Source organism: Acanthochromis polyacanthus, chromosome 18 (assembly GCF_021347895.1).
Source record: "Acanthochromis polyacanthus isolate Apoly-LR-REF ecotype Palm Island chromosome 18, KAUST_Apoly_ChrSc, whole genome shotgun sequence".
In the NCBI taxonomy this organism is placed as follows: domain Eukaryota; kingdom Metazoa; phylum Chordata; class Actinopteri; family Pomacentridae; genus Acanthochromis; species Acanthochromis polyacanthus.
This window is the reverse complement of record NC_067130.1, coordinates 29,744,098-29,760,386: the sequence shown is the minus strand read 5'-3', so window position 1 is coordinate 29,760,386 and position 16,289 is coordinate 29,744,098. Positions and strand designations below refer to the sequence as shown.

The window sequence follows — 16,289 nt, the reverse complement described above, 5'->3', positions numbered from 1 at the left end:
AATATTTTGTTCAGTTTTTTGTCTGACTTTTGTTTGTCTCATGTTTTTGCCATTTTGTTTCTTGTTTTTGTCGTTTTGTGTTTCTTTTGTCTTGTTTTTATCATTTTGTGTTTCACTTTGTTCATTGTTTTTTTCTAATTTTTGTCGTTTTGTTTTTTTTGTCTCGCTTGTGTTGTTGCTCCATTTTTTTGTCTCGTTTTTGTAATATTTTGTCTTGTTTTTGTATTTTTTTTGTGTTTTTTGTCAGACTCTTGTCATTTTGCTCATAGAGTAATATACTATATCATTCAGTTCCAGGTACCTGTGACTAAATGTTTTGTTCCTTTGTAGACCTCTATGATCTGGAAGTTTAAATGTGTAAATGATAAACTGAGGCATTTTATTGTTGAAGTTGAACTTATTTTCATAAGAAATTTAGGTAGTTCGTGATGTTTTGTTAAAAGATAGTTCATTAAATGTGAATATTTTCAGAACGTACCTTTTTTGCACTAAAACAAAGGAAAAATTTGAGTTGTCATAAGTTATAGATTATTATGCTGTGATTTTACTGGTCACTTGATATCAAATTGATTTGAATGTGGCTTCTGAGCTACAAAGAGTTTGACACCCCTGCTTTGAATTCAAATATAATACACGTATTTGTGACTGGATTGTTCTAAAACATAAATTTGTGTTCTTATCAGAGAGGACCCGCCGAATAGAATGGCAAAAATGGGCGCCATGCCGACACCGTTTAGAGGCGCTGACAGAGGCGCTGACAGAGGCGTTGAGGACACGCCCCCTTCACAGGCAGAGAGGGAGGAGCCACGATCAGAGACGCCACCAGGTGAACACATTTCTGCTTCTGAAAGTCCAAAACCGTGTTAAAACAACAGATTATGTGAATAAATTGAAATGTGAATGAGTAAAATAAAAGTTTCTGTTCTTTACCAGCCGTCACCGTAGCGCCGAAGGTTCACGCTCCTCCGAAGGTACCTCTAAAGCCGAGCATAGAAGACCAGGAAGTATACGGGTCAGTATTTAAGAAACAGTGACGCTATACTCATTGATACGACGTTGATGAGGCTTATACGTGATGTTCTTCTTCTTTTTGTACTTCCTTTTCTGGTACTTTACGGATGTTTGCGTGTTTCAGGCCGAACACGATGATGGTTCGCTTCCAGAAAGGCGACAGCGTCGGTCTGAGGCTGGCCGGAGGAAACGACGTCGGCATCTTCATCGCCGGAGTTCAGGAGGACAGTGCAGCTGAGCAGGAGGGTCTGCACACCGGAGACCAGATCATGAAGGTGAGGCGATTGTAATTCCACCTTAAAGCCTGCAGATTCAGACAACATGATGGAAGAACACAACATGGACACAAAAGACATGATGTGTAATATTTTATTGTCATGTGAGATATTGCTTTAGTTCATCAGAATCTTTGCCAGTATCAATTTTTCTGTTCTAGTCTTACTTTTTTGGCCCTATATTTTAACAGCTTTTCTATTTGTTACTGTATTTTCTCGTGTAATTTTGTTTTCTGAGTAATATCTCACACAAAAATTTGCTTCAGGATTAATAAAGTTTAACTAAAGTTCATTTAAATACACTCAGTTTAGTTTACCTTGACTTGAATTAATTTGTTTTTAACTAATTTGACATAGTTTGTCTTAGCTTAACTTAATTTAGCTTAACTGAGCTTCATTTAAATGAAATTAAATTATGAAAGTTTAATCAAAACCCTGTAAAACCAATAAAGGTGCTGACCATGATGTTAATTCATATCAAAAGTCGGATTAGAACCTGAAATCAGCTGGTTTAAACAGTTCTTTTCCAAGGTTTAGCAGTGTAGATTCCCATTAATTGACGCTCTGACACATTATCTTAGTAATCCACATCAAATAAAATTCACAGGACTTTAATAACTCATTTAACTCATTCCATATTTTCAATAATAAGTCGAAAACAGCAGTCTAACAACTGTGTGGCTTCATGTTCTACACACGTGGACAAAATTGTTGGTACCCCTCAGTTAAAGAAGGAAAAACCCACAATTCTCACTGAAATCACTTGAAACTCACAAAAGTAACAATAAATAAAAATGTATTGAAAATTAAATAATCAAAAACAGCCATTACTTTTGAATTGTTGATTAACATAATTATTTAAAAAAACAAACTAATGAAACAGGCCTGGACAAAAATGATGGTACCTCTATAAAAGATTGAAAACTATTTGACCAGAGTGACATGATTAACTCAGGTGTGTCATTTAATTGACATCACAGGTGTTTCCAAACTCATAATCAGTCAGTCTGCCTATTTAAAGGGAGACAAGTAGTCACCCTGCTGTTTGGTGAAAAGGTGTGTACCACACTGAACATGGACAACAGAAAGCGAAGGAGAGAATTGTCCCAGGACATCCGAAAAAAAATGATAGACAAACATCTTAAAGGTAAAGGCTATAAGACCATCTCTAAACAGCTTGAAGTTCCTGTGACAACAGTGGCTCATATTATTCAGAAGTTCAAGACCCACGGGACAGTAGCCAACCTCCCTGGACGAGGCCGCAAGAGGAAAATTGATGACAAATTGAAGAGACGGATCGTTGGAATTGTATTTAAAGAGCCCAGAGCAACCTCCAAAGAAATTAAAGGTGAACTCCAAGGCCAAGGTACATCAGTGTCAGATCGCACCATTCGTCGTTGTTTGAGCCAAAGTGGACTTCATGGGAGACGACCAAGGAGGACACCACTGCTGAAAAAAACTCATAAAAAAGCGAGACTGGAATTTGCAAAAATGCATGTTGACAAGCCACAAAGCTTCTGGGAGAATGTCCTTTGGACAGATGAGACCAAACTGGAGCTTTTTGGTAAGGCACATCAACTCTATGTTCATAGACTCAAAAACCAAGCATACGAAGAAAAGAACACTGTCCCTACGGTGAAACATGGAGGAGGCTCAGTAATGTTTTGGGGCTGCTTTGCTGCATCTGGCACAGGGTGTCTTGAAAGTGTGCAAGGTACGATGAAATCTGAAGACTATCAAGGCATTCTGGAGAGAAATGTGCTGCCTAGTGTCAGAAAGCTTGGTCTCAGTCGCAGGTCATGGGTCTTCCAACAGGACAACCATCCAAAACACACAGCCAAAAACACCCAAGAATGGCTGAGAGAAAAGCGTTGGACTATTCTAAAGTGGCCTTCTATGAGCCCAGATCTGAATCCCATTGAACATATGTGGAAGGAGCTGAAACATGCCATTTGGAGAAGACACCCATCAAACCTGAGACAACTGGAGCTGTTTGCTCATGAGGAGTGGGCCAAAATACCTGTTGACAGCTGCAGAACGCTCATTGACACATACAGAAATCGTTTAATTGCAGTGATTGCCTCAAAAGGTTGTGCAACAAAATATTAAGTTATGGGTACCATCATTTTTGTCCAGCCCTATTTCATTAGTTTGTTTTTTAAATAATTATGTTAATCAACAATTCAAAAGTGATGGCTGATTTTGATTATTTAAGTTTCAATAAATTTTATTTATTGTTACTTTTGTGAGTTTCAAGTGATTTCAGTGAGAATTGTGGGTTTTTCCTTCTTTAACTGAGGGGTACCAACAATTTTGTCCACGTGTGTATTTGCTTAGTAGCTCACCCACTATCTATTTTAATCAGACTTTACGGTATTGTTACAAGAAAGCAATTTACACTGCTATTTATGTATTAAAAAGTCATATAAATTATATTTTTTAATGTTTTCAATCATCCACACACTTTAAAGTTCAATAAATCAAATTATTAGCTGACTGTAGCACCGTAAAATGAATGTATGTTCATATTCAACTGTCTATACTGCAAATATTGCTTTTCATCCTCTCAAATCAATGTAAATTATTGTTGTTTTACTAATAATTTGAATTATTGTAATCATTTAAACATCAGCTTAACTTCATTTTGGCTCCTATGTGTGTGAGATAAACCAAGAAGTGATCAGAATTATATTTGCTGCAGTTCCAGTTGCATAGTGTCTGATTTTGCCTGTAAAAAATGTTGTATTTAATGTGTAAACCTGTTATTGTGTGTTTCAGGTAAACAACATGGACTTCAGAGGGATGGTGCGTGAAGATGCCGTCCTCTACCTGCTGGAGATCCCCAAAGGAGAAGATGTGACCATTCTGGCCCAAAGCAAACCTGAAGGTACCGGACTGGATAAATAACAAAAAACTACTACAAATGTTAGTGATAAAACCAAAGATAAATAAACTAATGACAAATATAGAAGCGAATAAAAGCGTAAAAACAACGTTCATGCAATAAAAACTCTGATTGGAATGAGTCATGTTTGTAGTTTTTAGCTTTTTTTGTAATTTTGCAGCAGGACTAGTGATGTTTTCTGACTGGATGGACCCAAAATAACACTTAATTTTATGTATTTCAGTGTACAAGGACATTTTAGCGTCCGGCCGAGGCGACTCCTTCTTCATCAGAACTCACTTTGAGTTTGAGAAAGAGGCTCCGCAGAGTCTTCCTTTCGCCAGAGGGGAGATCTTCAAAGTGACCGACACACTTTATGACGGCAAACTGGGCAACTGGCTGGCGATCCGCACCGACAAAGACAACCAGCTGCTGGAGAAAGGAATCATCCCCAACAAGAGCAGGTATGTGGGCTAAAGACTAGTCAAACAAACGGATCGTAAGTGTGTTTATCTGCATCTGTAACAAAGAAATAGAAAACATTTAGCAGTGACATTTAATAATTCGGATGCTTTTCACAACATCCAGTGACCTAGTTGTGATGGAATTCCAGATGCTAAGGTTTCCGAGTGCTTAAAAACATCCTCCACAGTGACTCAACCTTATCTACTTTTGTCTACCGGTTTATTTGGAGCAAAAACCACCAAAATGACAAATTAAAATGTCTGTAGCTTCTCAAAGTCTCTAACTAGGTGAATAAATTAAGTTTTGTCAGGAAGAAAACCTCTTAAAAATCTGGAAATGATTCAGAAACAGAGCAGTTAGCCTTTAAAGTTGGTAAAAAAATAAAGATTTATGCCCACCTAAAGTATATCTGTATATATAATTGGCTTACTATTAGTTTTATAGCATCTTCATGTGTACTACAGCACACTGGATTAATGTAAATATGTAAACAATAACATGCGGTCTGTGTATATGTGCACACACACAACTGCACTCTTACACAACGTACGCTGCACTTTAAAAAGTTAATTTTTTTCAAATGTATCTTTTTTTTTTAAAGTTTCTTTTTAATGTCGTTTTCCTGCAACTTTTGTCATCTAAATGCTGCAAAATTTAATCTACAGTACTCACTATCAGTTTGCATAGTCTGTGTTTGGGCTGCTCTTACAGGAAATATGCAAAAAATAAAAAGAAATTGATGGTATTTTTGACATGAATCCTGCAAAACCAACTATGTCCATGTATGTGAGAAAACTGAAAATAGGAAGTTGGGACACAGGCCTCCTCTGGGAATTTATGAAGCTAAAAACAGACAAAAATGTCTTTCTGGTGTGTTTCTACTTCATTTAGTGGCATAATAATAGCTTGCAATCCTCCAGTCCAAATCTAGACACCAATAATCATCAGAAACATGCACAAACCGGACTTAGAACTTCTTGAAACCACTGATTTGTTTTCTAATTTTTATCTTACAGAGCAGAACAAATGGCGAACGTCCAGAACGCTGCTCGGGCCGCATCGGGCAACGACCGAGGAGACTTCTGGAGGCTTCGAGGTCAAAGAGCAGCAAAGAAAAAAGACCTTCGAAAGAGCCGAGAGGACCTGAGCGCCGCTCCGGTCACCACTCGGTTCCCCGCCTACGAGAGGGTGGTGTTACGAGAAGGTAGCTGAAAAACAAGTTACCTACCTAGATCGAGTAGTTTGTGTTGAAAATCTGAGTGAATTCACTGTTTATTGTTGTTTTGCAGCTGGTTTTAAGAGGCCTGTGGTGATATTTGGGCCCATTTCTGATGCAGTGAACGACAAACTGGCCAACGACATTCCCAACGATTTCGTCGTCGCCAGTAAGTGTCGTCAAGACTTAAAATGAAACATTAGCAACTAGAACAGATCTTCTAGATTGTGATTCACCTCCTTCCTCTTCCAGAAACTGAACCCAAAGATGCAGGAAGTGAGAAATCCTCTGGAGTGGTGAGACTAAACACCATCCGGCAGATCATAGAACAGGTAGGTTACGGTACAAAATAACGCCTCTGTATGAAAAAGCTGTTATGTTTGCAGATATTTAACCTCCTGATGTTTCTCAGGACCGTCACGCTCTGCTGGACGTGACTCCTAAAGCCGTGGACACCCTGAACTACACCCAGTGGTACCCCATCGTCATCTTCCTCAACCCTGACAGCAAGCAGGGCGTCAAGACCATGAGGAGCCGCCTGATGCCGGGATCCAACCGCAGCGCCAGGAAGCTGTACGAGCAGGCGGTGAAGCTGAGGAAGACCTGCTCACATCTGTTCACTGGTAGGTTTCACTCAGCAGGAAGTCAGAGTAGAGGTGGAACTGGTCTGAAGGTTAGAAACTGGAAATAATCTGACTTTAGTGAACTTACTGGACCTGACTCCTGCTGCTTCTGATAAACAACTGATTCAAAATCTTACTTCTATTAGTACTACTACTACTGCTGCATCCCAAGAGTTAGAACTAAACATGGAGGAGTAGTGTTTTGTTTTCCTGCAGCACAGACATGAACTAACCTCCCGGTTTATGCTGGATGAGCCTCAACTCATCAACAACAAGAAGTATGGGCTGAAAACTTCTCCTTCTGTTTGATTCATGCATCTAATGACTGTACTTTTGCTTTTTTAGTTGTGGATTTTACCTCATTTACGTTATTTAAGATTATAAATCTTTTACTATGTTGTTAGGCTTCACAGGTTTTTACAAGGAAGACAAATGCATAAAATAAAGTAGATGTCAGAAAGTCAAGTCAATCAATCAAATGCCTTTTTAGAGACACAAATTTGTCACCTTTTTTTTTTTTTAAAAAATCACCGTTTCTTAATCTAGGTCACCTAAGAGGTAGAAATTGTATTTTTCATGTTTTTCTGCAGCACTAACTACAGTATATAGCCTACATTTTTTTATGCTGAGATGGTACAGAAACATGACAATATCATCACTGGATGTTTTAGGTTTTGTAACAGACAACATGGTGTTTAGTAGTAGTAAATGCTTTTAAGTGGAGGAATCAAAAGATTTAAGGTTTCAAAGTGAATAAACAGCAAGTACAGCGATTAAAAAGCAGTAGAAATATTAACAGCATGCAGGAATGTGTGAATTGTTGACCTCAGGATGCGTTGTCTGTTTTTTAGCGACCATCGACCTGAACTCAGCCAATGACGCCTGGTACGGCAGCGTGAAAGATTCGATTCAGGAGCAGCAGGACCGAGCTGTGTGGGTCTGTGAGGGCAAGGTGAGGCTTAAATCCACTCCTTAACCCACTTCTTAGTTTTTGTTATTTTACTCCTCTGGATTCTGGAGGTTTATTATCAGCCAAACATCTTTAAAAGCTGTTTTCAGATCAGTTAAATGGACATTTTGGTGTTTTTCTGTCACTTCCTGTCTTCAGTTGGATGGTTCGGAGGAAGACCTGGATCTCCATGACGACCGCATGTCCTACCTGTCAGCGATGAGCGCTGACTACCTGAGCATGGACAGCCGTCTGACCAGCGACTACGACGACACGGCGGACGAGGGCGGAGCTTACACCGACAACGAGCTGGACGAGGCGCTGGACGAACCTCAGCCTGTTTCAGCCATCAGCCGATCATCAGAGCCGGTTCTACCAGACGACGTGAGCAGAACACTTTTATTTAATACTCTTTATGTGTTTAGAATAGAAGGTGTTTCCTTTTAACAACCCCAAGGGCTCCAGACTGTAACTAAAACGGTCACATTTGGCTCTCCAGCTAGCAGGTGTTAGCTGTCGTGGTTAAAAAATAGTACTTCTTCTTCTGAACTGGTTCAGTCTGACAAGTGCAGCCATCCGTTTTGGTTTTATTCAATGATGAAATTATCTACGACTTGTTTTTTTAAATAATAAAATAAGAACAGAGAGGATAAGGCTGGTGCAGAGGGACGACCGAGTCTGTTAAGAAGGAAAAAGTCGTCCACTACATTCAGTCATGATGGCTAACACAATGCTAGAAAAACTGGAATATTAACAGAGGACACAATTTTGGCTTCCTAGCATTAAATATACATGACATTTAGAATGCGCTCTATTCATAGTAAACAGTAGAAAATTACTCTGCTTTAATTTGCTTAACATCAGAAGACCTTATTTTACTATTTTTCTATTTTTCTAGTCATTTTTGGCCTCACCTGTCTGAGCTGCTGTACTTCAGGTGCTAGCATGTACCTTAGCCTGCACAGGAGGCGTTTAGAGAACATCAGTAAATTCAGATAAGATGAGATAAAACTTAGGAAATTCCTGTGCCAGATATTGCTCAGAAAAAATACCCCATAATGACACAATGTGCTTAATAATAAAAATGAAAATAAAAATCGACGAATTGATGATCTAAATGGATAAACATTTATTCTTGAAGGGGCCAAAGAGAAAACAATGGAGGAGCTACAAGATAAAACACAATTATTGCGTCTATTGATGAGTTCAGTCTGTGTCCAGTTTATAGGAATGATGTCAGAGAAAGACTGGTGACAGAATTAATACATTTTTACGTTCAGTATTTGAGCTGGGACCAGTTAATGTGCTGGTGTGACCAGCTGAGAGAAAAGTCAGTCTGGAGCTCTGATGTACTAATTGCCACCACTGTTTACCCTTTGTTGTTGTTGTCACTGTGTGTGTGTTTGTGATTCTGACCCTGTGTTTGTGTAGAGGCCTCAGCCTGAACCTCGGGGTCGTATGAGGAGGTCAGGCAGCAGAGAGATGCTGCACAGAGAACCCAGTCCCCCCCCTTCCTTTGTCCCTGAACCCCCAAAGGTGAGAATCTCCCACCTCCACCTTAACATCAGTCCACCTTTACTCACCTCTAATCAATAATAGTTCCTCTAAAGCAGCACTGGAACCAAGGCAATCGGTGGTTTCAAACTTCTTACTTTTTGCTTCAAGTATAGCTACGACCATTTAATCCATATTACTTTATCATAATATTGCAGATTAAGCTTTAAACGTTCAGTCTTTTGTGTTAAATGAGCTGTTTGTTTGCTATCGGCAGCTCAGCTTGTTTTGAACTTTTCAGAGGATTTTGGGTCAGAATGACCTGAGAAACACGCTGACCTGCATACGTCAAAATCCAACCGTATGTCGTAGGACATCTGAGTGTTTCAAGCGTACTGCACATGACTTTACAGAATATTCCCCTTTGCGCCCCACAAGTCGCGTCCTTTTCCACAGTTTAAGCTGATCTGTTCCAGCTCCACACTGTTTGGAATAGCATCCCCATCTTCCAAGCACGATATCCTGATTTTCCTAACTGGAATCCTGAATGGATGGCTGGTTTTATTTGTTTGGGAATCAGGAGAAAAGAAAGATCTGACTACTGTAGCTCTACAGGCAGCCAAAAAAGGCACCGCAACTGGTCAGTGTTCCGTCCTACATTTCTGCCCTCCCGATTGGCTCCATACTGGATTCTGAGACTTCTTTTTCTGGCGTACTGTAAAGTATGGATGTTGGAACATATCCCAAAAGTCCCTGAAACTTTTAATTTTGAGGACGAATGTTGGGTAATTTTCCACGAAGCTAAAGGTTCCTTCAGGTTTGTTATGTGCGTTTTCATTGTGATGTAAAAACATGCAAAGAAAAAAGAAAAATGGCCAAATGATGTTCTTTAATTTAAGCTGAGGCGATAAAACAATGAGGAAATAATTGACACCAGATTAATATAACAAGAAATTAGTTTGACAGTTTAATAGAAAAGCATGAGAAGCAAACTGCAGTGAAAGAATGTCATGAAAATGCAAAGTTTGGCTTCATAAACAAACCCAAGGCTCAGAACAACCATTTATGTTCCTCAAAAATGGAGGTAAGAAATCAAAAGTTTGAAACCTCTGTCAGTTTACCTAAAAACTGATTTTTATTTGCTTTAACAATGGATCAAGGTGACGTCATAAATTTATTTGTGTGTTGAGTTACCGTTGGAATTAAAACCTGTGTGTCTTGACAATAGCATCATAAATTCAATGTAATGTGTTTAAATTCAATTATAAACCCTTTTTCTGCTGGTTGTAATTAAAAACTATCAATAATTATCAATGTTACTGGATATAAAACCTTTATAGCATGAAATTTATCATAAATTTCATTAGATTTTTACATTTTTATCGTAAATTTGTTTGTAAAAATGCAGAAATTATAAAATAGACCTAATTTTTTATCCCAAATTGTTGCTAGAATTTTTTGTCCGTCTGTTTTTCTGTAGCTCCAAGTTGTTGCGTCAAAGCAGAAATAAAAATAAAACGTGTTTACAGTTGTGGTTTTAAAACGTTTTTGACTCGACAGCAACGTTCAGCTTCATAAACCACTTCCTTTAAAGCTCCTGAAACTTCACAAAATGCTAAATAAATGTTAAATAAAGGTTTAAAATATTCCAGGTTATGCTAAACCGTCCCTCCATGTTCCAGGTTCGCGCTCAGACTCGGACCGACTCGACACGAAGCTACGAGTCGCACTCCAGCAGCACCATCAGCAGCAGCGACGCAGCCGGAAACAAACCTCCACCTCCACCGGTGGCCATGAAGCCAAACATCGCCCGGCTGAACCAGTCGTCAGAGGAGCAGAGTCCAGGGAGGGAGGAGGAGGATCCGTCCAACAAGTCCTTCCTGGGAAAGGTCCGACTCTTCTTCTGTATCGTCACTTCTTATGTTACTGCTCACTTCTACTCTTTAACCCTCGTGTCGTCCTGAAGGTCAAAATTGACTCGTTTTAAAGTTTGAAAATGTGAAAGAAAAAAAAAACATGTTCACAGCGAAACTTCTGATGTCCACATTTTTCAACTTTTTGGGAAATTTTTGAACATTTTTTGGTGTAAAAAAAAAGAAAAGTTAAAAATGTTTCTTAAGCACATTCACAAAAAATCAACCAAAATCCAGTGAAATTTGATGATTTTATGTGAATGTTCTTAAGAAAATATCTGAAGTTTTACTGATATAGAATCACTTTAGATATTTTTAGGATTTTTTTGGAAGATTTTTGCTCATTTTTTGAAAATATTTCAAGAATTTTCTTGCCAAATTTGGGGGATTTTTTAAAATAAAACTTTTAAGGGAAACTTTTAAAGAATTCTTAGAATTTTCTTCCTGAAGATTTTGCCAATTTTCAGAAATGTGGGGAATTTTTTTGCAGATTTTGGGGATTTTTTCACACAAGGAAACAATATTTTTTGATGCCCGTAAATGAGGACAACAGGAGGGTTAAGAAACATTATCTGGTATTTTTTAGATTCCTTTCCTATGTTTAGAATCTTTAAATACTTCTTCTTCCTCTTTTACTTCCTCTGCTTCTTAAATGAAACAGAAAACGGGTGACCAGGTAACTGCAGACATGAATCCCCCCCGTGTGTTTGCAGCCCTCCTCTCCAATCATAACAGCTCGTTGTCCTTCATAAACGTCACAATGAATGTTTCATTTGATCGTCACTTTCATGAAAATCCTGCCCTGTGGATGTGCAGCATCTATTCTTTCTGTTTATTAATAATAGAGCATTAATTAACTTGTTTTTTTCCCCAGATTAAAGCGTTTGAGAAGATGGACCATCTGGCCCGAGCTCAGAGGCTGCTGGAGCTGCAGGAGGCTGAAAACGCTCGAGTCAGTCTTACTGTCATTATTATTGTTTTTACTCCGCTATGTGACGACCAGCATACGTTTGTCTGTGAATCTGTCTGTCTGTGCGACACATTACTCAAAAACGGACAAACGGGTTTGGATGAAACTTTGAGGGAAGGTCAGAAATGACACAAGGACCAAGTGATTAGACTTTGGCAGTGATGCAGCTTCTAGTCTGGATCCACTGATTTGTTTGGGGTTTCCCATTGTCAGATGTAGCTGCTGGCACAGCGTCTTCTCGGCAGCGTCTTCGTCATGTCAAGAAACCTCATCTTAGAGAAACGCGTCCTGTGCCGCTGAGATGGTTACAAAATAAAAGCTCGTAGCATTCAAAATACGCCTTCAAAATAAAAGCGTGGAAGAAGCAAAACGAAGGCTTGCCAAAATTGATGAACTGATCAACAGACCTTTAAAAGAATAATTTACACACAATCTGGTATAAATAAATGACGTGCACATGCATAACACATGCCTGTACTCAGCACAAGGTCTTTTTATTGAAACGATCCGTCACCTGAGCAGCCTTGGTGGAGCACTGCGCTCTGAGTGCTTTTCTTGTTTAGTATATTGGCCAAAATGTCATAGTTTAGTATGTCGTCCAGAACATATGTTCTTAAAGAAAATATCAGAAGGTTTTCTGATATGTCTGTAATCACTTTAGATATTTTTAGAATTTTTTGGAAGATTTTTGCTCATTCTTTGAAAAATATTTACAAGACTTTTTTGCCAAATATAGTTTGTGTGTGTGTATATATATATATATATATATATATATATATATACACACACACACATATATCTACCTATCTATATATGTGTGTGTGTGTGTGTGTATGTGTATAAAACTATAATAAAACTAAACGGAATTATTGGAATTTTCCTCTTGAAGGTTTTATAAATTTTCAGAAATTTGGGGACATTTCTTTGCTGAATTTTTGGATTTTTTCCAGTAAGAATATTTTTTGGTGTCTGTAAATGAGGACAACAGGAGGGTTAATTAAACAAAGGCAGAGAAGCTGCTAAAACACTTCTGTCCTCTTGGATTCATGTAGAGTTTTGTTCTTCTTGGATTAGTTGTGACAGATCTGGGTGTTTCTTTTCTCTCCACAGCTGGAAATCGCCCAGAAGCATCCTGACATTTACGCCGTCCCAGTGAAGATGCCAAAGCCCAACCTGAACCGTCCTCAGCCAATAGGGTGAGAGAGAATCACTCAGGAAAATGTGCTGCTTTTCATTGAGATAAGTCTGTCATCAGGCAGTGGATCGGTGGTTTGCTCTGTTGCCTCTCAGCTAGAAGACCCCTGGTTCATGTCCCATCAGTCCTGAGATCTTTCTGCATAGAGTTTGCATGTCCTTTCATGTGTGGGTTTTCTCCTGGTTCTCCTGCTTCCTCCTACAGTGGTGACTCTAAACTGTGTGTAGGTGTGACTGAGTGATTGTTGTCACCTTAAGTCACCTCAGATAGACTCCAGCCCCCCATGACTGTAACGAGGATTAAGTGGTGTTTCTATAGGTGATGGATGTCTGGAAGTCTCTAAGCTGCTGTTTGTTTCTTTGTCATCAGTTCCAGCTCCAACCCGGAGCCTCAGACTCCGTCCAGACCTTCATACTCGGAGTCGAGGAGCCACGAGGACGACGAGGCCGAGTACCGGAGGCAGCTGGCCGACCAGACCAAGAGAGGATACTACAACCCCCAGAAGTACAAAGACACCGAGCTGTAGGCCGGGGAAACAGGAAGCAGCGTTGTCGCCACCTGTTGCCATGGTAACGGCTTCAGCAGCTTCACCTTGACTCTCAGAACTCTTATCTGTTCCCATCCGTGGATCCGGGCCACAAAAACCACCTGTCCTGAACAAAAAACTTCTTCTTCACACAGCTGATGTTTCACTGTAAATATTCAGTTTGATTTTCCTCCGTTCCACCAGACTTTAGCTTCTGCCTCTTATATCAACATTACAGTCGGTCAAAGAGCCTTTTTTGTAAAGAGAAATACTTATTTTTGGAGATATTTCCAGACTTTTCTAACCATTTGGATAAAAAATAACTAGTTTTACGTCGTTTGTTTCCTCTCCAGGTAGCTCAGGATGTTTACTTAATGAGGTTGTAGACAGAATAAATGTGAAGAATTCTGTATATAAACAAATCTAAAGCATTTTTCAGACGTGTAGCTGTGTTCTAACAGTCTGACAAAGATCATATTTATGTTACTGATCCTCGTAGCTTCATGCTTAAGTGCACAAATGACCTAAAATACTAAATCTGAACTAATAGCAGCTTCTCAGACTGTCAGTTCAGTAACAAAGCAGTTCAATAGTGATTTTATAAACACTGAAACTTCACTTTATATGTGACGTTAATCTAAATACTACTTAAACACAAATATAAAGCTCACCAGCATGATGTAAAGAAAGCTGCACCGTCTGACCTGCTGTTAGAACCTGATCAGTGCCGTCTCCATTTTAGGGATAATTTAGTCTTAACCTTCACTTCCTGTTAACGTTTTATCAAAAATTCATCATTGGTGAGTCTCATTTAATCAGACCTGCTACAGATTCTGTCGTAAACACTGAAAATCTCGATATTTTTCTGCTCATAATAGATGTTAAATTGTAGGGAAAGTGAATGAAGAAGATGTTTTGTGAGTTTCTTCTGCTTTGAGCGATGTTTTTGGACCAATATTGGAGCTAAAATGTGGTGAAAACACTTCATGCAGCCCGATTTACGTCTATTGTGGTGCTATATTTGTAAGATTGATTCATTTGGTCCAGTTTAATGAGATGCACTCGTGACTTTAGCAGTAAAGTAACCGAGGAGCTCATTAAGATACGAAGCTGAGACGTTTAGATGCAGTCAGATTAACAGAGAACAGTGCATGTCTGAAAGAATCATAATCAATAATAATCAAGGAGGAAATCTCTAAATCCTGTCCAGCTGTTATCTGCAATCAGTGCAGGTTCAACGTCACGGATTCTCAAAGCTCCGGAGGTCTTCAATTTTCTAAAAAACAGATTTTCTCCTCTGTTTCCAGACTGTAATGTTTAATAAATGAGGCAGAAACTGAATCCAGTCACTACTGTAGCCTCTGTACAGTACCTGCACTGACAGGTTTTTATAAAAGTCGCTTTTTGTGCGTCCAGAATGACGTAGAACAGCATGTCTGTGTGTTTCAGACAGGTGCATTCTGGGAAGCAGCAGCAGATCTTTAAGTGCCTTGTAGCTTCTATAAATATAAAAACCTTCTGAAGCTGTTAAAACATTAGAAGTCGAGTGCAAAACGTGGTGTGTTTTTGTAAAATCGACCAAACAGGAGAACTTTGTGACTAAAGTTAAAGAATACAAGCCGTGGATTTAAACTGGAAACCTCCTACTGTGCTGTTGTTTTTTTTCCCTTTTTTTGGTCTCTTTGTTGATGCAGACGAGCCTCGCCTTCACTAGAAAGAAACACGACGACGAGAACATCTTTATCTGATATTTAAAAGTTAAAAGATCACAAAAAAGTTCTTTTCATGTTTTTGGTGAATGCTGGAACAAAGCGACCTGTAAAAGAAAGTTTATCCAGAAGCGGTGAAATGTTTTTGTCTTGTTCAGCAGCAGCTCGCTAACGGAGACGATCACCTTTTTATTGTTTTTATATCGAACTTCCGCCCGACTCCTTCACGTCTTTGTACACGAGTCCTGGGAAATGTGGTGACAATCATCTTATCAGTGTGAAGATCTGTTTTAGCTGTGAGTCTCTCTCTTTTTGTTTGTTTGTCTTCTCCTGAGTGTTACACAGCCTCTTGGGAAAAAACTAAGAAATAAATCTCTTTTTTACACTGTGGTCAAAGCGTCAGGCTGCGTTTGTGTTCTCAGGTAAAAAATGATGGTTGTGTTTCAGGGGAAAAAGCTGCTCCCACAGGGGAGTTACTGGACAAACTTTGAGGTGCGATAGAAACACTAAATATCTCCTTTCTTAATTCACACATCTGCAGACTTTCAAGAGTTATTTGTTCAAGAAATTGACGGATAAACATGGTTGTCCTGCCAAACAAAAAGCACAAAAACGAGCCTGGATGTTGCAGGAAATAAACCCACTAGAAGTTTACCTGTCAGGGTTTTATTGCAGTTTTGTAGAGTTGTTTATATTTTTAGTGAATTGTAGAATTTACTGATGGAGTTATTTGTCTTTTGGTGGTTTGATAAAATTCAGAAACACTTTCATGTCAAATGGAGTCACATTGACTTTTTTTCATTTTACTGGTGAGTCCCAACCCGAATTTTATATAATTTTACTCCTCATGAACTCAGTCCAGGCTGAACGATAATCTGATGGGATATTTTGTGTTTCTGCAGCCAGAAAAAGTATCAAACTTTCACTAGATGGCTCGAATAACTCTAAAGAAATGGTCCAGAATGACTGGAGTGACTTTTTCAGGGGAGTCTTTTTGCCGAGAAATAAAAAAATCATTTTTAAAAATCAGTTTGGAACCTTTCTTATATGGTTTAACTC

General features: G+C 38.9%; 1 protein-coding gene across 7 annotated transcripts in view; it reads left to right on the top strand.

Moving 5' to 3' along the window:
- Positions 1-15,620, top strand: part of tjp2a (tight junction protein 2a (zona occludens 2)) — a 59,459-nt gene extending 43,839 nt beyond the window's left edge. For 4 of the 7 annotated variants that reach the window (XM_051938512.1, XM_022217089.2, XM_022217091.2 and 1 more), the window contains 17 exons: positions 684-826; positions 934-1,012; positions 1,136-1,286; positions 4,065-4,173; positions 4,415-4,634; positions 5,652-5,839; positions 5,925-6,020; positions 6,104-6,183; positions 6,264-6,474; positions 7,326-7,426; positions 7,583-7,807; positions 8,855-8,959; positions 10,600-10,806; positions 11,492-11,506; positions 11,705-11,782; positions 12,911-12,996; positions 13,365-15,620. In XM_051938512.1, coding sequence (XP_051794472.1) covers positions 684-826; positions 934-1,012; positions 1,136-1,286; positions 4,065-4,173; positions 4,415-4,634; positions 5,652-5,839; positions 5,925-6,020; positions 6,104-6,183; positions 6,264-6,474; positions 7,326-7,426; positions 7,583-7,807; positions 8,855-8,959; positions 10,600-10,806; positions 11,492-11,506; positions 11,705-11,782; positions 12,911-12,996; positions 13,365-13,521 — 2,251 coding nt within the window. In that variant the 3' untranslated portion in view covers positions 13,522-15,620. The remainder of the gene's footprint in view (positions 1-683; positions 827-933; positions 1,013-1,135; positions 1,287-4,064; positions 4,174-4,414; positions 4,635-5,651; positions 5,840-5,924; positions 6,021-6,103; positions 6,184-6,263; positions 6,475-7,325; positions 7,427-7,582; positions 7,808-8,854; positions 8,960-10,599; positions 10,807-11,491; positions 11,507-11,704; positions 11,783-12,910; positions 12,997-13,364) is intronic. The other 3 variants (XM_022217092.2, XM_051938514.1, XM_051938513.1) reach the window with 1 other exon arrangement.
- Positions 15,621-16,289: the final 669 nt, after the last annotated feature.